The sequence below is a fragment of the Scyliorhinus torazame genome, chromosome 23, assembly GCF_047496885.1.
Source record: "Scyliorhinus torazame isolate Kashiwa2021f chromosome 23, sScyTor2.1, whole genome shotgun sequence".
NCBI lineage: Eukaryota > Metazoa > Chordata > Chondrichthyes > Carcharhiniformes > Scyliorhinidae > Scyliorhinus > Scyliorhinus torazame.
The window spans coordinates 69649793-69675745 of NC_092729.1; the positions used below are offsets into that span (position 1 = coordinate 69649793).

Consider the following 25953-nt stretch of genomic DNA (forward strand, 5'->3'; position numbering starts at 1 on the left):
GGAAGTGATGAGGGTTTTGGCCAAGGAAGGTGGCAAACCGGTGCAGGTTGGAGGGTTCCTGTGCTGTATTATTCTGTGTTCTTTGTTTTTTTTTAATAAGCGTTCAACGCCAAAAAGTCGGATGAATTAAAACCCGCCAGCACCGGGTCATAAGCGTAACACAAACTCAGAATTGGAACGTTTTGGTCTGCATTTTCACATAATAGCTTGTCAAAGCACGTGTATAATTAGTTCCACTATGGAGGGTATGGCTCTAAAATGTCATATCTTTATGTGTCGTTTCTTCTTAGACCTGTGTTCCACACCGATATTGAAAGTTGAGCCGGAAATCGAAGTATTTGTTGGTCAACAGTTACATCTTTCCTGTTTGGCTGAACAATTCCAGGTCTCTCGCTCCCTGTTGTATACATTTTTCAAAAATGAGAAACCTCTGGATGTACCCTCAGTGAAGGATTATTATCAAACGGGACCTGCTTTGCTGGGTGATTCGGGGTTATATCGATGTGAAGTAACAACATCCAAAAGTGCGCGTAAGAAACTGAGTAATGAGGCTCCCGTTTTTGTCAAACGTAAGTGGAACTTTTAGATACTGTTCAGAATATCACCGAGAATGTCACCAGACTTATCCTGGGGTAAGAAATGTTGTGTGACTGTAACTGATATTTAAATCATTGGCACTTAATTAAATCTGATTATAACAAACCGAATCTGGAGAGACATAGAAACTAAGAACATGTCAGCGAAAGTAGGCCATTTGGTCTGTTGAGAATGCCCCTCCATTGATTATCATGGCTGTTCGTCCAGCGCAGTAACCTATACTAATGTCCTCCTTATTCTTTGGTACAGTTAGCACAACGGGAAAAACTAACTACTTCTTCCAAAAACACGTCACAATAACGTGATCCACTCGTGTTTCTTTTTTCTCCTATTCGACAATGTATTGCCCAACACTTATTGACATGGAACGAATTGGATTGATAGACTATCCAGAGGGCAGTGAAACGTCACCACATTGCTATTGATCTGGAGTCGCATGTGGGCCAAACCAAGTGAAGACAACAGATTCCCTTCGCTAAAATAAATGAGTACCAGATGGACGATGTTTACCTTTAATTAAAGATTTTTGGCTCAATGATATTTCCAATCTCTCATGGCTTGGAATTATACCCGCGTCCATCGCGCATTACCAGGATATCTGAATTACAGGGCTGGAGATCCCACCTCTTACCCACCTCCTCCCAGATTGGGGAAGTATGTAACACACTGCCGTAAGCAATGACTGACGTAAAATTAGTGCTTATTTTATTCCCCATAGTTATCGATTTTTACATGACTAGTGCAGTCATGATGAGATCAATTTTCACCGTGTGAATTACAGAAATAATTTGGAAACCCAACGTTCATGTTCGCAAAAAGAAACGATAGAAAACCGAAACGCGATCTAGTTTTCAAGGCCCTCTGTGGATGGAATGGGGCTTTGTGAACCCTGCCTGTTCCTCTGGAGATAAATGTTCCACGCATTTGACGGACCGAGTGACTCCAACTCTCTGGAGCAGCAACAGGAGTTGCAACACATCTGTCCGACAAACAGGATGCACAACAAATACTGGATTAGACGATATTCTTCCTCTCTCAGGATCTGTTACTCGCAAATAAGAAAAAAATATAATCGAGCAAAGAACAACATGATTACCACACATTTTACCGAAGAGAAATTTCTCACATCAACCAGTGTTTCTTTCAGAAGTTGGCTCAATTCGGACTTGGTCCTTGTGCCATCTACTGATTTGACCCTTCACCGTATTCTGCACTATCCAAACACTGTCTAACCTTTCACACCTTCATAATAACTGCGTTAAATCTCACTTGCTCGGTGGAAATCAAACCGAGCTTCTCTACCATATATGTGGAGTAACTGATCACTGACGTCATTTCGCATGCACAGTGTGGGGGGGGGGGGGGAAATAGACGAATACAATGTACATTTCTTAAATAAGATGCTCTTTCCAAGGGCCGGTGCAGAACTGTGGGCCGAATGGCCTCCTTAGGTACTGTACATTGCATGATTTTAGTAGCCTGATGCTCATAGCTGGAAGCAATATACCATATGAGCCACAAACATATCTCATAATAGCTATTAAAGGCAGAGGGTATTGGAAACCTGGACTAAACAGAAAAATAAACTTGATGGAAAAAAGGTTGATCAGGTTAGACAGCATTTGTGCAGAACCCGAGGTAACAAACTTTATGCCTATTACCCTCATCAGAAAGTTCCCCGTTACTGCACGCCATGTAAATGTTAATGAATTTGTTGAGCCCATAATGTCTGCTCACTATTATCTGAATTTGCCTCAACATTCAAGCATAGGTGCCCACGCCGCGAGCTGCGCCTGTGCCTCCTCCTCTTTTGGACTGTGCCAGTGAGTTTACATTTCCATCTCCCTCTCCTTCAGCCACAGTGACCTCTCCTTCAGTCACAGTGAATCAGACCAACTGCCACGTATAACATTCGATTTACCAAGTTTATTCTGATAACTTGTCACTCTTAGTTTAGCCCTTTGACAAGATTACAGAATATGATGCCGGCCAAGGTCGGTGGGGTAAGCGGGATTAGTTTAGAAACATTCTGGTCAGACAATTTAAGAATTGTATCTCCTGCGCCATGGGGGCAGACTCGAACGGAGTTCCAATTTGAACGCAACAAACACAAATATGATGTGAGTGTTGCGTGCCATTTGAATACAGCAGACTTGCTGCCAAAATAATGTTGCAGCAAATTGTTTTCATTCCAGCGATTCCAGTCTCAAAACCGGATCTGGAAACACACCCTGGAACAGAGATCCTGGAAGGGGCGACAATGTCGTTAATCTGCTCCGTGTCTACCGGTTCTACCCCGATTACATACTTCATCTATGATAATTCAAGTAAAAACATCTACAGGAAGACATCCAACCATACCAAAATGATTTACGAAATTGCAAATGTCAGAAAATATGCAGCAGGACATTATAGTTGCAGCGTATCAAACCAGGCATCGCAACCTGCTCTATACAGCGAATCCGTTGAAATTGCCGTGACAGGTGAGTTTGCTCGATATTATTCATTAACTGGATCTCGGTCTAAAAAGCCAGGCAAGCGAGGCCTGTCCGTCTTCTGTAAAATTGCAACATCACCCATGGTATCCAGTTGCATAGACGTTGGCTTACCTTTGTGAGTTCTCTGTCCAAAAGAGGTGCCATGTACATCGTCATACCACTCCACAGGTAGCTGAATGTAGCATGTCACTAATTCACCTGGACGGCCGTGTAATCATAGAATCAGAATTATTTAAGTGCATCCAATCTGCACCTGCCCTTGAAAAGAGAACCCTACATAAAACCGTGCCTGCAGTCTATCCCCGTAACTCAGTAACTCTACCCAAACTTTTGGACATTCAGGGGCAATTCAACATGCCCAATCCACCTACCCTGCACATCCTTGGACTGTGGGATGAAACCGGAGCACCCGGAGGCAGCCCAGGGAGGCACGGGGAGGGTGTTCAAATCACACAGTAATAAGAAGCCATAATTTAACACGAATCTCTGGAGTTGGGAGTTAGCAGTGCTAACCAATGTGCCGCCCAATAGCCTGGCACTGCTCTGACCAACTCATGAAGGCCTCGCTGGCAAAATCAGCATGAACTCCCCATCTACAATTAATCTCCATGTAAGTGGCCTTTCCGGCCATGCTAGAAGACAATTAGTTGACAACTAAAGTTAAAGTATGTCAGCTGCAAAACACGTTTAGAAGGTTAGGAGGTGATCTCGTAGAAACTCAGCAAATGTAAACAGGATTAGACAGAGTAGGTTCAGAAACAATCTTCCCGAGGCGGCGGCGGGGAGGGGGAAGTCCAGAACTAGGGGTTCATAGTTTGAGGATAAGGGGTAAACCTTTTAGGACTGAGGTGAGGAGAAATTTCTTCACACAGTGAGTGGCGAATCTGTGGAATTCACTCCCACAGAAAGTAGGTAAGGCCAAAATGTTGTGTGATTTACGAAGGAATTAGATATAGCTCTTGGGGCGAAAGGGATAAAAGCATATGGAGAAGGCGGGATCAGAGTGTTGAACGTGATAATCAGCCATGTCCATAATGAATGGTGGAGAAGGCCCCAAGTTACCCTGTTTCTGTTTCCTGTGTCTGCATCTCTTCACATCTCGAAAGATCTTGAGTTTCACAGGGGTTAGAAACTAAAAGGATTTCCGTTTTAAATATTTAAACAATATGAGTGAATACTATTTTTAACAAGAATCTACAATGGATTCATAGTCACTTTTGCCAAAACTTACTATTAATTCCAGATTTGTTAATTGAATTAAAATTCTACCAACCGCGATCTGAGAAATTGAAAACACATCCACAGATCATTCACCTGGATCTCTGGATGTCAATTGCAGATTTCTGCATTCATTTGATGAGTTTTCACGATTGAATCGAAGTTATCAACCAAAAAGTGTTTCCCGTTTCTCTTGTGTCGGTGAATTCGTTAGCTAACATATCCATGTTTCCCGTTTCTCTTGTGTCGGTGAATTCGTTAGCTAACATATCCATGTTTCCCGTTTCTCTTGTGTCGGTGAATTCGTTAGCTAACATATCCACCTTATTTGTTAATTTCCAGTTCCGGTTGCAGGTGTTTTTCTCGCTTCTAACGTCAATAAATCCGAGATTTCAGTGGGAGAACGTCTAGTTCTGCAGTGTCAGTTGAAGGTTGGCACTTCTCCCCATTTTCGTTGGTACCTGAACCACCAGCAGGTGGCAAATATCAGCGAATATTATAACTTCAGCACAGATGGAAGTCAGCTGAACATTCATTCATTTCAAATCCATCACAAAGGGCGTTATCAGTGTACAGCAATCAACAGAGGACCTGGTGACGTGACATTTAACACAACAAGCAATTATATCGATATCACAACACCAGGTAAAAGAAAGTTGTGACGAGATTTGATTTTGTTGCATCGTCCCTTTAGGAAAGCATTGTTGGTTTGGAAATGCAGCAGAATAAACACGATATGTGAATATTATGCGTTATATTTCTGCATGTGGATAGTATATTGACAGGGCAACCCGTCTTCTGAATTAACCGAGGAACATCCAAAAGGTGAATTAGCAAACTCAGCATGGATAGGATGAGCATGATCTCGATAGAGAGCGAAAGAGAGCAACATACGATTGGAGCAGAGATAGTCCTTCGAGCCTGATCCTCCATTCAATAACGTCATGGGTGACATAGTTGTTGTCTCACTCGCCATTCCCGTCAACGCCCCCCCCCCCCGCCCCCGACCCGGCTCCCCCATAGGGGTCATTCACTTGCCCATGCAAAATCAGTGGGCAGCACGGTAGCATTGTGGATAGCACAATTGCTTCACAGCTCCAGGGTCCCAGGTTCGATTCCGGCTTGGGTCACTGTCTGTGCGGAGTCTGCACATCCTCCCCGTGTCTGCGTGCGTTTCCTCCGGGTGCTCTGGTTTCCTCCCACAGTCCAAAGATGTGCAGGTTAGGTGGATTGGCCATGATAAATTGCCCTTAGTGTCCAAAATTGCCCTTAGTGTTGGGTGGGGTTACTGGGTTATGGGGATGGGGTGGAGATGTTGACCTTGGGTAAGGTGCTCTTTCCAAGAGCTGGTGCAGACTCGATGGGCCGAATGGCCTCCTTCTGCACTGTAAATTCTATGAAGTTTAGAGTAACGTAAATATTCGGAACTCCATTGTTTACAGGGGAAGTCCATTGCACATAGTCACCACAGACAGAGAGATAAAAGTCGTAACATAATCTCAGTCTCAAACAGTATTACTCTCTTGCACAAGTAGAAACTGCCAATATTTGCACTGTGATAAACTGATGATTTTTATGTTTGTATGATCCCCTTTCATTCCGCTAAAGTCCAAAGGGCATAGAAACAAATTTCAGCCATTTTGGCGTTTGTGGATTATAGAGAAGCACTGCAGTGCGGAACGAGTTCATTCATCCTATCGAATCTGCACCTCGCCCCTTTGAAAGAGCACAATAGCCAGAAATACTCCACCACCATATCCCTGTAAACACAACTACCCTTTTGAAACTGAGGGAAAAACCCACCTAATCTGCACATCTTTCCACTATGGGAGGAAATCGGTCCATTCGGAGGAAGCCCACCTGTACGCGGGGAGAAACTGCAAACTCTGCACAGACCTTCACCGAAGGTGGAAATTGGCCCCTCGTCCCAGCTCTGTGTGAGTTAAACCCAGTGGTCCAACATGCGGCCATGGTTGCTGGTTTTCAGAAACTGTGATATTTCAAACCTGGACCTTGGAGCTCCCTGATTCTGAGATGAGTATTTAAATGTCGAAGAATCGCGTTCGAACGTGAGCTAATTATTACCGTGCCGATATGACAATGCAATGTGCAATGTATCAATGTATGATGCTTGGGGGAGTAAAATTGTATTTGCATAATAAACCGATTGTCATCCAGTGCAGGGGAACACGACTGCCATCGTCGCATCGATTCCCCCACTCCTTCTTGTCACTGCACTACTTGCATGTCTGTGCTTCAAATCGATTAACAAGGAGCAAGGTGAGCAATATGTTGGGTCTCTTGTTATATTCACTTGAGGAGATTCAATCTTCTGAGTGCTCATTTATAGCATGAGGCATCTTATTGTAAAACGTACCATCTGGATGTGAGATTGAATGGAAATATCATTTTTTAAATCAGCAGTTTAATGCTACTGCCCAGGGAGTTTAATGTTACTGCCCAGGGAGTTTAATGTTACTGCCCAGGGAGTTTAATGTTACGGCCCAGGGAGTTTAATGTTACTGCCCAGGGAGTTTAATGTTACTGCCCAGGGAGTTTAATGTTACTGCCCAGGGAGTTTAATGTTACTGCCCAGGGAGTTTAATGTTACTGCCCAGGGAGTTTAATGTTACTGCCCAGGGAGTTTAATGTTACTGCCCAGGGAGTTTAATGTTACTGCCCAGGGAGTTTAATGTTACTGCCCAGGGAGTTTAATGTTACTGCCCAGGGAGTATGTCGCCAAAGTATTTTAACCTTTGCTCACCAGGACAAACTCTAGAATGCCAAACTTCAGAACACCCCAAGAAGAACAGTACAGCACAGGAACAGGCCCTCTGGGTCCTCAACAGAGGAGATGGGACATCTGGAGACCGGCCGGGTCTCTAGCGAGGGGCCGGGGTCTCTAGCGAGGGGGCCTCACACTCACACTGACACTCACACTAGGGAGCGCTGCACCGTGGGAGGTACATGTATATACTCTCGGATTTGAGCTCCATAATGCAGGCTGTCTCTCCCCCGGTGGCCATACACAGAAACAGCAGTAGTTCCATTCAGCCCCTCTAGTTCCTGTTATACAGGAACAGGAGGATGTCCATTCAGCCCCACGAGCCTGTTACACAGGAACAGGAGGAGGCCCATTCAGCCCCCCCCCCCCGACCCTGTTACACAGGGACAGGAGGAGGCCCATTTAGCCCCTCGCGTCTGTTACACAGGAACAGGAGGAGGCCCATTCAGCCCCCTCCTCGAGTATGTTACACAGGAACTGGAGGAGGCCCATTCAGCCCCCCCCCTCGACAGTGTTGAAAGATTTGCAGATTAGGTGGGGTTTCAGCGATAGGGCGGGGGAGTGAGCCTAGATAGAGAGGCTCTCTCAGAGGGTCAGTGCAGACTTAATGGGCCGAATGGCCTCCTTCAGGGCTCTCGGGATCCTATGACACCCTGGTCCAAACCTCCATCAACGCCCCACCCCACCTCCCCTGGTTGCCACCCCCTGTCAGGGGTGGAGAGGGCGGGGGCGGTGAAAGGTATTGAGTCACTGGACCAGTATCCCGGGGTTCGAATCCCGCCACAGGACCCGGTCAAATCTGAATTTGATTTTAAAAAATCTGGGGTTCTGTGTCTGACGATGGCCGAGGGAGGGATTGATCGCCCTGTAAACCCCACCCCCTCATCCCTGACGGTAAAACGGGGCTGGGTCACAGGATCCGACCGACCATCTCCATCCAGGAGCAATGCCAGTGGAGGTCAACTCTTCCATTTCACAGGTTGGGGAGGGGGAGGGAGAGAGAGAGTGGGGGGGAGGAGAGACATAGAGAGACAGAGAAACAGAGAGAGAGAGAAACAGGAAGAGAGATGAAGAGCGAGAGATACAGCCAGATAGAGACAGATTGAGCAGCGAGGGAGGGGGAGGTAGACAGAGAGAAAGAGTGAGAGACAGAGAGAGAGAGGCAGAAAGAGAAGGAGAGTGAGAACGAAAGAGACAGAGAGAGAGACAGCAGGTGACAGGACACTTGTGCTAACCGCAGCGGAAAGTGGCAGTGGGAAGTCATTAATCAATGGTGCTGTGAGTGTGGCAAGTCATTAAAACTGACACTTACAGAGTCCGTATCCTTACATTCCCACCCTATTCATATATTTGACTAGATGCACCTGAAATGCCGCTACCGTACCTGCTCCCACCACCTGCCCAGGCATCGCGTTCCAAACCTTGCCTCTCACATCTGTTCTAAACTTTCCCCCACGCACTTTAAACCTATGTCCCCTCGTACTTGACTCTACTAACCTAGGAAAAAACAGCTGACTATCTACTCTGTCCATGCCACTGATAATCTTGTAGCCCTCGATTACGTTCCCTCTCAACCGCCTTTGTTTCTGTGAGAACAGGCCGAGTTTATCGATAGAACAGGCGACACATTGCTTGGGAATTAGCGTTTGACTGACCGTGACGATGCCATCGAGGAAACAATTGGCATTCACGGACTTTCAACCTTCCCGATAATTCGAATTAAATTTAAGGTTTGAACAGAACTTTTGTTTTTAGATATCTAGTTATTGTATATGAATGCATTTCGCTTCTAGTAAGCAATGCCTCAGCCAATCATAATTAAAGTGTCACGCAATGGCGCACTTTGATCATGTGGCCCTGAAATATGATCCCTTGAAATTTGGTAGTCTTGTGTTTATCCTGGTGGGTGCAGGGCAAAAGGTTAAAGCAAAACGATGCATTTCATGAACGTTCATGTTCCGTCAGACCAAGTGGCTATTGTCCGACGAGGAGATGGGGTATGCGGAGGGGTGGTGGGTTGATGATGTGCAGATGCTGACGAGGCGGGCCGAATTTTCTCCCTCCGCACTGCCGGGATTCCCTTTGTTTCCCTCGTCTAATTGTGTTCCTTCTCTTAATTCAATCTGTCCTATGCGTCTTTTTCTTGGTCCGTGTTATATTGCAAGTCAAGTTCCTGCTTCACAGCCTATCAGTAATTTCAAGGGATCAGTTTCAGGGAAGCACTGCAGCGTGCCCTGTGCATTCAGAGGGGGACATCTTTTCCGACAGCGTATGCCGTGAATTTCCAGTAAACCCTTTTCTTAGAGCATGTTTAAGTATTTACAAATGTTGTTTCCTTCTATGGTTATCCCGAAAGCAGAGGCATACCTTAATGCAGAACTGCACGCATTATGCAATTAAATATATTAAAATTCTTCCTGTTTTGTGATCAGATAATGAAAACAAGACGACCTGTAAGCAGCGAAGGGGCAATGTTTTGCAACACAGCTTTCTGACATATATATCTTTGTGCTTATTCCAGAGACAAGCATTACGCAACAGGACGGGTAAGTTGCCGAGACATTTATGTTGAAATCGTACTCAACAACAGAGCTCAAGAAGTTAAATTCATCTAGATCCATGCTGCCTGTCAGTTGGCTTCATATGGGCCTCCCGCAATTCTCCATGAAAGTAACTGAAAGGGTGTAAGATAAACATGCAGGGTTTTCTCCCATCCTCAGGTATCACCTTGATCTTATTACATTTCACTGCTAATGTGATTGAAATAGCTGAGTTCGACACGGTTACAAATTTGGAGAAATTCCACCGTCCTTCATTTGATATCTCCTTATTTAATGTGTCCGTAGAATTGTCAGTTCAACGCCATTTGTTAGGAAGTTGCTGAAAACCGAGAACAAAAAGGGCAATTAACTAACTTGTCTTTTATTGAATACATTCGCGACGTGAGATTTGTAGCACATGTTGCCTTGATAATAATGCTTTTGTCATCCCACACCTTAATGAACAAATCAAACACATTTTCCTTGACACCTGTCGATGTTTATGCATTAAACGTGGAGGTTCAAGACTATTGTTTATTTGTTGTGATGTGGGAATATAAAAGCTCATTCAACATCGTGCGAAGGATGGATTTCAGTAAAGTGTTTGATAAGGTTCTCCACGGTAGGCTATTGCAGAAAATACGGAGGCTGGGGATTGAGAGTGATTTAGAGATGTGGATCAGAAATTGGCTAGCTGAAAGAAGACAGAGGGTGGTGGTTGATGGGAAATGTTCAGAATGGAGTTCAGTTACAAGTGGCGTACCACAAGGATCTGTTCTGGGGCCGTTGCTGTTTGTCATTTTTATCAATGACCTAGAGGAAGGCGCAGAAGGGTGGGTGAGTAAATTTGCAGACGATACTAAAGTCGGTGGTGTTGTTGACAGTGAGGAAGGATGTAGCAGGTTACAGAGGGACATAGATAAGCTGCAGAGCTGGGCTGAGAGGTGGCAAATGGAGTTTAATGTAGAGAAGTGTGAGGTGATTCTCTTTGGAAGGAATAACAGGAATGCGGAATATTTGGCTAATGGTAAAGTTCTTGGAAGTGTGGATGAGCAGAGGGATCTAGGTGTCCATGTACATAGATCCCTGAAAGTTGCCACCCAGGTTGATAGGGTTGTGAAGAAGGCCTATGGAGTGTTGGCCTTTATTGGTAGAGGGATTGAGTTCCGGAGTCAGGAGGTCATGTTGCAGCTGTACAAAACTCTGGTACGGCCGCATTTGGAGTATTGCATACAGTTCTGGTCACCGCATTATAGGAAGGACGTGGAGGCTTTGGAGCGGGTGCAGAGGAGATTCACCAGGATGTTGCCTGGTACGGAGGGAAAATCTTATGAGGAAAGGCTGTTGGACTTGAGGTTGTTTTCGTTGGAGAGAAGAAGGTTAAGAGGAGACTTAATAGAGGCATACAAAATGATCAGGGGGTTAGATAGGGTGGACAGTGAGAGCCTTCTCCCGCGGATGGAAATGGCTGGCACGAGGGGACATAGCTTTAAACTGAGGGGTAATAGATATAGGACAGAGGTCAGAGGTAGGTTCTTTACGCAAAGAGTGGTGAGGCCGTGGAATGCCCTACCTGCTACAGTAGTGAACTCGCCAGCAGATGAGCGATTTGCGAAAGCATTGGAGATTGAACAGTGAGTTGCCCACTGCAGGATGCCGTAGCGGGAATATATAGATGAGTTGAAGCAGGAAGGATGATTTCAGTGTGGATCTGCGTGTTATGATGAACATTGCAGAAATAATACGGAAAGGTAACGTGCAATACATGAGACAATCTGAATGAAGTTTCCTTTACGAGAGGGGTATTTGTGTTCAGGTACTTTGATCCTTCTGGAGGTGTTATTGTGAAAATGTTAACGTTACTGTTAATGTGGCTTGGTAAATGGAGGCATCATATATATCATTAAAGAGGTCAAAGCGAAATCAGTACGTGACAACAACGGTCTGAACTGCATTTTGTTGGTGGTGTCACGAACGCTGCAAAGTCCTGTGGAGGTTTAGCGAATGTGCAGCAGGATAATATGGGAATACATTTTGGAGAATACTTTCGAAATGGTGCCGATATCCTCGAAAGTGAATGTCAAGTGGTTCCAGGACAGACAAGAGACGGGAATATGTTGACTGGATTGGATTGGATTGGTTTATTGTTTATTGTCACGTGTACCCAGGTACCGTGTAAAGTATTTTTTCTGCGAGCAGCTCAGACAGACCATTTAGCACATGGGAAGAAAAAGAAAAGACATAACAGGGCAACAGCAGATACACAATGTAAATGCATAGACAGCGGGATCAGGTGAAGCGTACAGGAGTGTAGTATCAATCAGGTCAGTCCATAAGAGGGTCGTTTGTGAGTCTTCGTAACAGCGGGGAAGAAGCTGTCTTTAAATCAGTTCGTGCGTGTTCTCAGACATTTGTGTCTAGGTTAGAAATAATTAGTTTAACAACATTGGGAAATGTATTCACGAGTGATGTTGCGGACCACTCCGTAGGTTGTTGTGAGCTGGAGCGTTTACTTTTCGGAGCAAGTTGCTTATAAAGGTCGTGTTAAAAGGCAGTTTGCCGGCCAATTAATGCGGATAAATTTGCAATCAGGGGCCGTAATTTTAGAATATGCTCCAAATGGCCATTGTTCGACCATTACGTTTACTTGCGGGAACCCTACTTTTGTCACTTTTCTTTCTCTGACGTCGTCTTCTGTTGAACTGAAATTCGACGTGTTTAACAATTATCCGTTAATACCTGAATCTTTTTTGTGTAAAGAGGCACATCTGGAAACAGGTCGCAGAACACGAATGAAGAGGCACCTGAAAGTAAATTTGAGTATGCAGTCGTCGGAAGATGTCGCACCTTTGGTAATCCTGGGTCTGATGTTCTAACAAATTACTGACTCTGGTCTTGGTTCGACTTTCTACTCACTTTTCACCATCATTTCAGCATAACTTCTGAATTAAAAAAAAAATCAAAGTCTCAGTTCTGAATGACTCTCATGGGCATTGCACCCGAGCTACGGTAGCTGACCTGTTTAATGTTTTAATGTCCCACGGAAATGTGTTTGGCTTCATCGGCTTGAATTCAAAATATCATAGAATACATTTCTGTTTGAGTGGCCTCATTGCAAGCATAACTTCCGGAGCATTGAAGAAGGTGTTCTGGAGGTTGTCAGTATCAATTCCTACAATGCAACATGAATTATGTTGGGTTCCGCAGAAGGGGTGTGTGCTGGTTTTCCTTACTGCATTATTTGTAACTTAAGTTGAAGGGAAATTGATACTATGCATCCCTTCCCATTTTGAAATTATTGATTCCCTTGCACTTACTAACACACTGCCTTTCCTGAAGATGGAGATCTAGGCTTCGTCTGGAAGGTCGGAACTTGGTAACAGCACTAAGTAGATTTCTTGATTTATCTCAATACCGCCAACAACCAAGCAACCGGCGTTGAATATGAACAGCAAACCGAAATCTGATTGCCCAATGTATGAAAGTGATGTCAAGTATTTTTTACTCGATGTCAATCCATTTGCTTTTAATTATCTAAATCCAGATATTCCACGATTTCATAGCTCAAGACAACACTATTTTTTCCTGTGCATTTAGAATCATGGAAAACGGTTATCCATCAGGTGGACTGGTTATATAACTTTCATTAATTTTACAGCACAGAATAGAGCTATCCATTTAGTCCCATTCCACAGCCCTATATCCGTCTCCCTCTAACTAATCAATTCAGCTCTTGTTTTGAAGCCTCCTTTGCAACCCACCGCCACTAATCGCTCAGGCAGCGTATTAAAAATCTCTGATTAAAGACATGTCTCCTCATCTTGCAACTCTTTCCCTTCCTGACTGTGATTAAATTGTGACCTGTACTCACTAACATACCAACTAGTGGAAACAGAACATCCTCCCCTGTCGAAACTGTTCAGAATTGTGGAAACCTCACTAAGGTCACTTCTTAATCTTCTCTGTTCCAAGGAGAACAAATCCCATTTCTCCAATCTCCTCGTATCTAAAATTCTTCATCCTTGGTATAATTCTAGTAAATCTTCTCTGCACTCTCTCCTGGTCTTTAATATCCTTTCTTACATAAGGTGCACGCAATATAATACTACTAATAATCGCTTATTGTCACAAGTAGGCTTCAATGAAGTTAATGGGAAAAGCCCCTAGTCGCCACATTCCGGCGCCTGTTCGGGGAGGCCGGTACGGGAATTGAACCCGTAACTCAATGTGTGTGTAAACGTGTTAAACGCAGGAATACATAGCCATAAATGGTGAACTATTCATTGTCTGCTGCCTAAATGTTTCTCTGTGTAACTGTGCCATTGAGGATACGTTTCCATATTTCACGTTTTTTAGATTCAAGCCATGATCAGTCGACATATTTTACAGCAAAGGACAACAGTGCTGCAGCAGGTGAATATCCATTGCGTTCCTGAGCTACACAGCTTTCTGTACCTCATTTCAATTCCTTCCTGCTGGTAGTCTAGCCGTTATCTCCGCTATGTGACTCTGAGTTTCTTTGGGAAAATGTGAATCAGCCCACGCCTTAAAGCACACGTGACAGGGCCGTTATTATAGGACTCGTTAGCAAATAAATGCGGATTGGAATCATATCGCTAAAGAGAGCACAAAAAATTCCCTCATCTGGGTTTTACACATCTACAGTATGCACCAATCACTGATTAATAATGTTTAGCAAAGATAACAAACGTAAGTTATAAGCTGCCAGATGAAGTTTCAAGAACAAAATAACTTTTGTACTTAGCAAACATGACTCATTCTTAACCTTGTTGATCAAATAGGCAGGTGTGACTATATTAAAGATTTGAGTATACAACAGAGCCTATTTGCATCGACTTTGTTCGATTTGGTTCAATTTCACTCTATAGCCGTCAAAATTTCCGATTTATATGGAGCAATCAGCCACCATACCTTGGAAAAGTTTCCATACACAAATAATTTTCTTCTACAATTGTTGCCTTCAGCCTCAATAAACTGAAAAAAAATGAAATGAAAATCGCTTATTGTCACAAGTAGGCTTCAAATGAAGTTACTGTGAAAAGCCCCTAGTCGCCACATTCCGGCGCCTGTTCGGGGAGGCTGGTACGGGAATGCTGGTGATACAACACAAAACATTCATCTCTGCACATTGATGTGAATGCTGTGGTATGGATGTGTTTGAAACATTAATACCCTTGCTGTTGCCAACGTTTTTTATTGCTCTGTAATGATTATTATTGCACATTCTGTTCAATTATGTGTGCGCCTATTTTCCTTATGTAGTCAAATATCTATCTATCTACCGTTATAGGTATAGAAATCTAATTCCCGACGTCCTCCATCCATCTCCGTTCTTTTCAGTATTTCAAGCATTTATCCTTCAGGTGAAAACATATGAAAACGACGCCCTTATTCTGAACATTGTCTGTTGATTCATTTATTTAGATGGTATCATAACTGACGCTGCGTTGGTTTATTCGGTTGCCATGATGACAAGGTCAGGAAACGCTGGTAATGTATTTCCGTTTTTGTTGCTGGTTTGAAGTTTACCGATAATTACCATTCCACCCTTTAAATTCAAATACTAATTTCGAAATTTGCTTGCATTCATTCTGTTTTTTAAAAAGAGAACATGCTTAAAAATAGAACGACACCGCCTCCGTTCACAACAAAGAACAAAGAAAAGTGTAGCGCAGGAAGAGGCTCTTCGGCCCTCCAAGCCCGTGCCGATCATGCTGCCCGATTAAACGACAATCTTCTAAACTTTCTGGGTCCGTATCCCTCTATTCCCATCCTATTCATGTATTTGTCAAGATGCCCCTTAAATGTCACTATCGTCCCTGCTTCCACCACCTCCTCCGGTAGCGAGTTCCAAGCACCCTCTACCCTCTGTGTAAACACTTGCCCCGTACATCTACTCTAAACCTTGGCCTTCCCACCTTAAACCTATGCCCCCTGTTAATTGACCCCTCTACCCTGGGGAAAAGCCTCTGACTATCCACTCTGTCTATGCCCCTCATAATTTTGTAGACCTCTATCAGGTCGTCCCTCAACCGCCGTCGTTCCAGTGAGAACAAACCGAGTTTATTCAGCCGCTCCTCATAGCTAATGCCCTCCATACCAGGCAACATTCTGGTAAATCTCTTCTGCACCCTCTCTAAAGCCATCCTTCTGGTAGTATGGGGACCAGAATTAAACACTATACTCCAAGTGTGGCCTAACTGAGGTTCTAGACAGCTGCAACATGACTTGCCAATTCTTATACTCAATGCCCCGTCCAATGAAGGCAAGCATGCCATATGTCTTCTTGACTACCTTCTCCACCTGTGTTGCCCCTTTCAGTGACCTGTGGCCATGTACATCTAGATCTCTCTGACTTTCAATACTCTAGAGGGTTCTACCATTCACTGCAAATTCTCGACCTGCATTAGACCTTCCAAAATGCATTACCTTACATTTGTCCGGATTAAACTCCATCTGCCATCTCTCCGCCCAAGTCTCCAAACAATCTAAATCCTGCTGTATCCTCTGACAGTCCTCATCGCTATCCGCAATTCCACCAACCTTTGTGTCGTCTGCAAACTTACTAATCAGACCACTTACATTTTCAAATCATTTATATATACTGCAAACAGCAAAGGTCCCAGCACTGATCCCTGCCGAACACCACTAGTCACAGCCCTCGAATTAGAAAAGCACCCTTTCATTGCTACTCTCTGCCTTCTATGATCTAGTCAGTTCTGTATCCACCTTGCCAGCTCACCCCTGATCCCGTGTGACTTCACCTTTTGCACTAGTCTACCATGAGGGACCTTCTCAAAGGCCTTACTGAAGTCCATATAGACAACGTCCACTGCCCTACCTGCAACAATCATCTTTGTGACCTCTTCGAAAAGCTCTATCAAGTTAGTGAGACACGACCTCCCTTCACAAAACCGTGCTGCCTCTCACTAATATGTCCATTTGCTTCCAAATGGGAGTAGACCCTGTCTCGAAGAATTCCCTCCAGTAACTTCCCTATCACTGAAGTAAGACTCACCGGCCTGTAGTTCCCGGGATTATCCTTGCTACCCTTCTTAAACAAAGGAACAACATTGGCTATTCTCCAGTCCTCCGGGACATCCCCTGAAGACAGTGAGGATCCAAAGATTTCTGTAAAGGCCTCAGCAATTTCCTCTCCAGCCTCCTTCAGTATTCTGGGGTAGATCCCATCAGGCCCTGGGGACTTAGCTAACTTAATATTTTTCAAGACGCCCAGCACCTCGTCTTTTTGGATCTCAATGTGACCCAGGCTATCTACACCCCCTTCTCCAGACTCAACATCTACCAATTCCTTCTCTTTGGTGAATACTGATGCAAAGTATTCATTTCGTAGCACGCCCATTTCCTCTGGCTCCACACATAGATTCCCTTGCCTATCCTTCAGTGGGCCAACCCTTTCCCTGGCTACCCTCTTGCTTTTTATGTACGTGTAAAAAGCCTTGGGATTTTCTTTAACCCTATTTGCTAATGAACAAAGATCCCGTCGAATCTATAAATTGTGGCTAAAATAATGTTGGTTTATTGAAGCCCAGTCTATTTAAAACATCGCAGAGTCTAAACCAGGCGTCCGACTGTTTTTTGTCCGGTGACTAACCCTGGGATAGTAATGGAAATTAACCTGATCTGAAAGAGAATTATACACACTGTAGGAAAAAAAATACAATTCACATGTTGAGCGTGGAATATACATGTCATGGCACATCATCGTGATATCTGCTCGGGGGTTCCACGGTTATCCATGTGTCTATTTGCTTTCATACTAATTACTGATCATGTAAAAAAAAAGGGAAATCCCCAATAATTATGGTTATACACAAGACGAAACACTGCACCTGGGTGGAACACAGGATATTTCAGTGTATTGAAAACATATTTGAAATTATATCAATGTTTATAAGCCAGTTTAAACAGTAGGCGACTACTATTTGTCGTTCAAACCATATTGTGCATTAGGCAAACCAGCTGCAAAGGACCACATGGTGATAACGAATGAGTGGTCAGATTTGCTGGAAGTCGGGGTGACATGATATTGTGTTGGTGTGGTACAATGCCCGTTTTCAACCTTGCCTGCATTTATTTGCATTTAACTTCAATGGGGAGTAATATTCACCTGCGTAATACACTTATTTCTCGGGCAGAATTGAGTAAAAACATACCTGCGCAGATGATTGTGTTTCCATTGGTCAAAATGCCCACACTGTTATCTTTCAATATTTCCGTTTGAATCACAGGAAGCAGCAACGACACCTCTGGAATGAAGCAGGTAAGTTGCCTTCTGATCAATATCACACCAACTTTGCTGGACTTTAATCTTTTGGCCACATGCGCCGTGGTTTGTGTGAATAGTTCGTCTGTTATACAGCCCCCACTCACCCAGAGGGAAATAAATTCATGTTATTTGCAAGACGAGACGGTACATCGCTGTCAGCGCAAATAATCTGCTACCTGGGACAGAAGTCTGCAGCTTTCGCGAATAGGATTCAATGTTTGCGCGCGGTACATATGAGGGTTATTTTGGGGAGCGAAGGCGGATCTTCCACACATAAACGAAACCGCCCAAACCCCGTTTGGTTGATTCCAACAACGGCACATTTCAACCCGCATATCATATTTTTGAATCATCACTTAATATTTTGCCAAAGTGTACTGGTATGGAAATATCCATTCGACATCCAAATACAACAGCAGTTAAAATTATTTCTTTCATTGTGTTAATCCATGAACAAATTTGTGTGTTTTTTTTACATAAATTCCAGACCGACAGACGCTTTTTGGCTCCCCAGGATGTTTTTTGAAGTGTCTTTGTTGAAATATTGGGTGCCCATTATATTTTAACATTATTTTTTTGTTATTCTTTCATGGAACGTGGTTCTGCCAACATGGCCAGTATATATGGCCAACACCTACTTGACCAGGTGAATGTGAAGGTAGCCGAACTGCCCCAATCCGTGCACACCATGCCCAGCAGTATCCTGCTGCCCTTGTCCTGCTGTCCACGTTGTTGCAGTCGCATCGGGTGTGGTCAGTGTTGTCGAGGAATCCCGAACTGCATTCCAGTACTCAAACGTACAGAAAATACATTCTCTGATCGTGTATTTCAGCTCGATTCGAGAATGTTCATCTGGAATAAGCTGAACAAAGAGATCAGAGCAATATGGGGATAAATCGGGAGTGGAATTTTGGAACATTCGGCTGTCAATTCTGCGAGTCCTGCACCAATTCCTCTTTCCCGTGGGTCCGCGATTGTAGCTTGGTCAGCGTCTATTACCCTGTTTCAATGGCAGTCTAGAAGGTGCTGCGGATCCGCATTAAGCTTTTCCACTGTCGTTGCCAGGGTACTAAGACACCCACTCTGCTGTTTGGCAGGGAGTTGCAAGATGTCCCGATCCACAGTGAATGAACTGCGATACAGTTCCGTAACGACAGTGTGAAACATGGCCACAATTTTCTCGAGGGTGGTGTCCCCATGCGTCTGCTGACATCCCCCCCTCCCCTTCCTAAGTTGCAGCGATCGCCTGTTCGGAAGGTGCTGCCGGAAGAGCATTTCTTGAGTCTCTGAAAGTGCATCCTACGAATGTTTTTTTTAAAAATCCTGCAAACGCTGTGAATGAGTGGGTGCTGTGAGTGAATCGATGAGATGGTGGATGTGGTACCATCCAACCCGCGGCTGCTTTGCCCTGAATGGCGTCCAGTTTCTCGAATGGTTGGGAGATGCCACTGTCATTTATTTATTGACACTCTTGACTTGCCCCTGGTAAATATGTGCTTAGTCTGGCCACTCGTGTGTCGGTGATTTACAACACTGATTGTCAATTCGAATGGATCTGATGAAATTGACACTAGGATTAAACTGAAATACTTGTCAAGTGATTTCTACATTTATGGACCCTGATGTTACCACCTGAGAGGCGTTTAATCCCCATATTCTTTAATTTCAGGAAAGCAGGAAGGACATGGGGGATTATTGTGTCACATACGCCACACTAAATCTCAAGACGACTGAAGATAGTTTGGAAGGAGATCAAGTAAAAGAATGGGGTGTCTACGAAAACTTTCCACGTCGCGCAGACGGCAACAGGGAATCAAATTAATGCAGTCGTGCAGCTCTGCATAATTTTCCAGCCTCTATAGAAACTGCCCGATTCGGACGACCTGATAGAGGTCTACAAAATTATGAGGGGCATAGACAGAGTGGATAGTCAGAGGCTTTTCCCCAGGGTAGAGGGGTCAATTACTAGGGGGCATAGGTTTAAGGTGAGAGGGGCAAAGTTTAGAGTAGATGTACGAGGCAAGTTTTTTACGCAGAGGGTAGTGGGTGCCTGGAACTCGCTACCGGAGGAGGTAGTGGAAGCAGGGACGATAGGGACATTTAAGGGGCATCTTGACAAATATATGAATAGGATGGGAATAGAAGGATACGGACCCAGGAAGTGTAGAAGATTGTAGTTTAGTCGGGCAGTATGGTCGGCACGGGCTTGGAGGGCCGAAGGGCCTGTTCCTGTGCTGTACATTTCTTTGTTCTTTGTTCTTTGTTCTTTGAAGGCAGAAACAAAATGCATACTGGAAGGCAGAGAGTAGAGCTGTGTGAAAATAAAGAGAACAGTTAAGAAAATCTATATAGTGAAAAGTGGTCAATGCGAAAGAATGGCGACTGTGGTGTCCACTCCACTCATGTATGCCTATCGTTATATTAGACATTAGCAATGCGGTTAGAAGAGGTAGCGAATGGGCGACATTTCCACCTTCACAAATCTTGTTCATATTGAGTTAAGAATACTGTCGAAACAACATTTGCTGTGTTTTGAGTTGAACTGAACAAAATATTGTACATTCTGTGGAGGGAATGTTTCAGTGTTCCTATGTTGACTGTAATACCTGCTCCAGTGCGCTGGAGCTTAATGCAGAAATAACCCTTTGTGGCCACCTGCTTTACCTTGCCTTTCTGTGTTAGACTGACATGACGGTCGTTTTTCCTTGTTCATCACTGGGGCTGCGAAATTGCAACTGATGTGTTTCCGCTTCTCTTGGCACAATCTGATTGTATTGCTAACTTGAAAGTCCACCTTGGTCCACGATTGGCCACAGCAAATCTCTCAGATATAAAATTGCACGAATATGCTCTTACCCTATCTCTGTGTCGACGAGTCATCCCGGGGAAGATTACTTCTATGGATTGAAAGGAGTTATTTTGCCGCTTGGACCAAAATTAATGATTGGCTAATCTCAATAATTCCTCCAACATCGATTTTAGAAGCGAAGAGCAAGAGGTTGGCAAAGGCACCTTGAAAGAAGAGGCTTGTTGTCCTTTCCTCTGAGCCCCCATGTGGAGGCTCAAATGGCCAGCAATAGGTCTCTCAACTGTCCTCTGAAGTCACTGAGCAAACAATTCAGTTCAAGAGAAATGAGGGATTTGCAACAAATTCCTTCCCATGCCAGTGGCAGCCTTTTCACTTACAATTTATGAATGATAATCAGATCAACTGAATAATTATGTTCCTGGATTGTTTCAAGGTCATTATAATAAAATCAGATATTTTATATAGATGGAACTACGAAAGTAGAACTCAGTCATTGTGGAACTGGGCAGGATGTAAAAAACTAGGGACAATAAAGAGTCCTGTAGCGCTCAGTAGTCTTTTCCAGTGTAGAGGGAAGTAGAATGTCACAGCCCCATGGGATCAACCATGTTCCACCGTAGCTGTATAAAAATGGCTGAAGTCTATCCACACATTTTACAATCCGAATAGCAACTTGTGGTTTTAGAAAATGCCTGCAGGACATCACGTCCTCATGAAGGAACTCCACCTCACTTCCAAAAACAAGTGCATTCGCTCTGAGGCTCTTGACAGGCGTGAGACTTGACAAGGTTAAGGGCGGTACGGTTGCACAGTGGGTAGCACTGTTGCTGCTCAGCGCCAGGGTCCCAGGTTCGATTCCCGGCTTGGGGTCACTGTCTGTCCGGAGTCTCATTGCTTCTGAAATGTTGCAAGGGCTCTCTTTGAATCTGCCTCACAGCTCCAGGGCAGATCGTTACTCAAACAGCTTGAAGTTAGAATTCAGATTTGACCATCTACTGTGCTGCGATTCGAAATTGGAACAATAGAATGGTTTGCCAGTTCAGGGGTTGGCAGAATCTGTTCGCCTTGCCAGCGATAACAATCTATCCTGAAAGAAAATGCAAGGTAACACCAGAAAAGGAATTAAGCAAGTTGGACTGAATATGTGATTGTGAAAGTGACAGAGAGCGAGGGACACAGCGAGAGCGAGGGACACAGCGAGAGCAAGGGGCGCACAGAGAGCGAGGGGCGCACAGAGAGCGAGGGGCGCATAGAGAGCGAGGGGCGCACAGAGAGCGAGGGGCGCACAGAGAGCGAGGGGCACACAGAGAGCGAGGGACACACAGAGAGCGAGGGGCACACAGAGAGCAAGGGACACACAGAGAGCGAGGGGTACACAGAGAGCGAGGGGTACACAGAGCGAGGGGCACACAGAGACCATGGGGCACACAGAGAGCGTGGGGCACACAGAGAGCGTGGGGCACACAGAGAGCGAGGGACACACAGAGAGCGAGGGGTACACAGAGAGCGAGGGGCACACAGAGAACGAGGGGCACACAGAGAGCGAGGGGCACACAGAGAGCGAGGGGCACACCGAGAGCGAGGGGCACACAGAGTGAGGGGTACACAGAGAGCGAGGGACACCGAGAGCGAGGGACACAGCGAGAGCGAGGGACACAGCGAGAGCGACGACACAGCGAGAGAAGGAGAGAGATAGTGATAGAAAGTGAGAGAGATGTACACAGTGAGCGAGAGTGGGACAAAGAGAGAGAGGGGTAGAGATGGAGGGACAGGGAGAGAGGGGGACAGAGAGAGGGAGGAACTTTTTGGGAGAGGGCGACAGAGAGAGTGACACAGAGAGAAAGAGGTAGACAGTGAAAGAGAGGGATAGAGTGAGAGGACACTTTGAGAGCAACAGGTACACAGAGGGAGAGAGGGACAGAGAGAGGTGGGCACACGGAGAGAGTGAGGGACACACACAGAGAAAGAGGTACACAGCGGGTCAGGATCTGAGGTTTCGGGGACGGGAGTGGGTCAGGATGTGAGGAATAGGGGACATGAGGGTGTGATGGTGTGTGGGTGCCAGGACGTGAGGTAGTCAGGGCATTAGGGTTATCAAACTGACCGTTTTCATTCAATCCAAATTGTTTCTTTATTAATTCTAATCTCAGGAATTGACATCAGAAGATTTCAGTGAAAAATCTGTCCGTGAACAACAAGTAAAATATGAAGTGAAACTTTGCAATGAGCTTTGTTTGTCTGGCCAGGAATCTTCTCTCAAAATGGGAGCAGAAATGAAGTTGTGTTTAACTCACATTCTGTGATTTCTTGCTGGTTTTTACTCATTCTATGGAAAGCCTTCCTAAGGCGACAGACGAATGGTCATTCCCAACATGTCAGAAATTCAGAGGGAACAAATGTCAAACAAAGACAGAAATAAGGACAGGACATTGTGAATCTGTGGCTGTCTGCTGAATTAACATAACCATAGACAGGACAAGTGTTACCTTTGCAGATACAGGAAACACACCGAGGGGGACATTCCTGACAGAAAGTCGGAGGTGGGGACAGCACACAGGTCACTGAGGAGATCTCAGTCCAAACTGTTTCTAATCATTTCCCAATACTATTTTAAATTATGATTCAATCCTATTGGGAGGGGAGTGAGTGAGCGAGAGATATGGCAGATGCAGTATAACATGGATAAATGTGAGGTTTTGCACTTGGGTAGAAAAAATAAGAACGTCCCTGTCACACACCGAGAGCGACGGACACACAGAGAGCGAGGGACACACAGAGAGCGAGGGACACACAGAGAGCGAGGGACACACAGAGAGCGAGGGACACACACAGAGAGCGAGGGACACACAGAGAGCGAGGGACACACAGAGAGCGAGGGGCACACAGAGAGAGAGGGACACACACAGAGAGCGAGGGACACACACAGAGAGCGAGGGACACACAGAGAGCGAGGGACACACAGAGAGCGAGGGGCACACAGAGAGAGAGGGACACACACAGAGAGCGAGGGACACACACAGAGAGCGAGGGACACACACAGAGAGCGAGGGACACACAGAGCGAGGGACACACAGAGAGCGAGGGACACACAGAGAGCGAGGGACACACAGAGAGTGAGGGACACACAGAGAGCGAGGGATACACAGAGAGCGAGGGACACACAGAGACCGAGGGACACACACAGAGCGAGGGACACTCAGAGAGCGAGGGACACACAGAGAGCGAGGGACACACAGAGAGAGGGACACCCAGAGAGCGAGGGACAAACACAGAGCGAGGGACACACAGAGAGCTGGGACACACAGAGAGCGAGGGACACACAGAGAGCGAGGGACACACAGAGAGTGAGGGACACACAGAGAGCGAGGGACACACACAGAGAGCAAGGGACACACAGAGAGCGAGGGACACACAGAGAGCTGGGACACACAGAGAGCGAGGGACACACAGAGAGCGAGGGACACACATACAGAGCAAGGGTCACACAGAGAGCGAGGGTCACACAGAGAGTTGGGACACACAGAGAGCGAGGGACACACAGAGATCGAGGCGCACACAGAGAGCGAGGGACACACAGAGCGAGGGACACACAGAGCGAGGGACACACGCAGAGCGAGGGACACACACAGAGCGAGGGGCACAGAGAGAGCGAGGGACACACAGAGAGCGAGGGGCACACAGAGAGCGAGGGACACAGAGACAGCGAGGGACACACAGAGAGCGAGGGGCACACAGAGAGCGAGGGACACACACCGAGAGCGAGGGACACACACATAGAGCGAGGGACGCACACAGAGAGCGAGGGACACAGAGAGTGAGGGACACAGAGAGTGAGGGACACAGAGAGCGAGGGGAACTCAGAGAGCGAGGGACACACACCGAACGAGGGACACACACAGAGAGCGAGGGACACACACAGAGCAAGGGACACACATAGAGTGCGAGGGACACACAGAGAGCGAGGGACACATAGACAACATGGGACACACAGAGAGCGAGGGACACACAGAGAGCGAGGGACGCACAGAGAGCGCGGGACACACAGACAGCGAGGGACACACAGAGCGAGGAACACACAGAGAGCGAGGGACACACAGAGAGCGATGGACACACAGAGAGCGAGGCACACACAGAGAGCGAGGGACACACAGAGAGCAAGGGACACACAGAGCGAGGGACACACAGAGAGCAAGGGACACACACAGAGCGAGGGACACACAGAGACCGAGGGACACAGAGAGCGAGGGACACAGCGAGCGAGGGACACACAGAGAGCGAGGGACACACACAGAGCGAGGGACACACAGAGAGCGTGGGACACACAGAGAGCGAGGGACACACAGAGAGTGAGGGGCGCACATAGAGCGAGGGACACACAGAGAGCGATGGACACACAGAGAGCGAGGGACGCACAGAGAGCGAGGGAGACACAGAGAGCGTGGTAGACAGAGAGCGAGGTGTGCACAGAGAGCGAGGGACACACACAGAGAGCGACGGACACACAGAGAACGAGGGACACACTCAGAGAGCGAGGGACACACACAGAGAGCGAGGAACACACACAGAGAGCGAGGGACACACACAGAGAGCGAGGGACACACAGAGAACGAGGGACACAGAGAGAGAGAGAGGGACACACAGAGAGCGAGGGACACACAGAGAGCGAGGGACACACAGAGAGCGAGGAACACACAGCAAGCGAGGGACAGGCACAGTGAGTGAAGGACACACAGAGAGCGAGGGACACAGAGAGTGAGGGTGCACAGAGAGTGAGGGACACGCACAGAACGAGGGATACACAGAGAGCGAGGGACGCACAGAGAGCGAGGCACGCACAGAACGAGGGACACACAGAGAGCGAGGGACATAGAGAGAGCGAGTGGCGCACAGAGAGCGAGGGACGCACAGAGAGCGAGGGACGCACAGAGAGCGAGGGACAAACAGAGTGCGAGGGACAAACAGAGAGCGAGGGACACACAGAGAGCGAGGGACACACAGAGAGCGAGGGACACACAGAGAGCGAGGGACAGACAGAGAGAGAGGGACACGCAGAGCGAGGGACGCACAGAGAGCGAGGGACACACAGAGAGCGAGGGACACACAGAGAGCGAGGGACACACAAAGAGCGAGGGACACACAAAGAGCGAGGGACACACAGAGAGCGAGGGACACACAGAGAGCGAGGGACACAGAGA

At 46.1% G+C, this 25953-nt stretch overlaps 1 protein-coding gene and 2 long non-coding RNA genes across 6 annotated transcripts in view; 1 reads left to right on the forward strand and 2 right to left on the reverse strand.

The window, feature by feature from the left end:
- LOC140399614 (Fc receptor-like protein 2) overlaps positions 1-19789 on the forward strand; it is a 42788-nt gene extending 22999 nt beyond the window's left edge. For 2 of the 4 annotated variants that reach the window (XM_072489144.1, XM_072489143.1), the window contains exons 6-15: positions 291-569; positions 2793-3080; positions 4656-4958; positions 6492-6593; positions 9620-9644; positions 12399-12490; positions 13995-14051; positions 15084-15149; positions 17912-17943; positions 19619-19789. In XM_072489144.1, coding sequence (XP_072345245.1) covers positions 291-569; positions 2793-3080; positions 4656-4958; positions 6492-6593; positions 9620-9644; positions 12399-12490; positions 13995-14051; positions 15084-15149; positions 17912-17943; positions 19619-19771 — 1397 coding nt within the window. In that variant the 3' untranslated portion in view covers positions 19772-19789. Of the gene's footprint in view, positions 1-290; positions 570-2792; positions 3081-4655; positions 4959-6491; positions 6594-9530; positions 9645-12398; positions 12491-13994; positions 14052-15083; positions 15150-17911; positions 17944-19618 lie in introns of all 4 variants that reach the window. The other 2 variants (XR_011937764.1, XM_072489145.1) reach the window with 2 other exon arrangements.
- Positions 1-25953, reverse strand: part of LOC140399617 (uncharacterized) — a 295698-nt gene that overhangs the window by 172782 nt on the left and 96963 nt on the right. The window lies entirely within an intron of this gene.
- On the reverse strand, positions 9696-19789 carry LOC140399619 (uncharacterized). The gene is made up of 3 exons (XR_011937768.1): positions 17837-19789; positions 12486-12580; positions 9696-9978 (listed from the first exon to the last, which is right to left on the reverse strand). It is a non-coding gene; the product is annotated as an uncharacterized lncRNA (long non-coding RNA).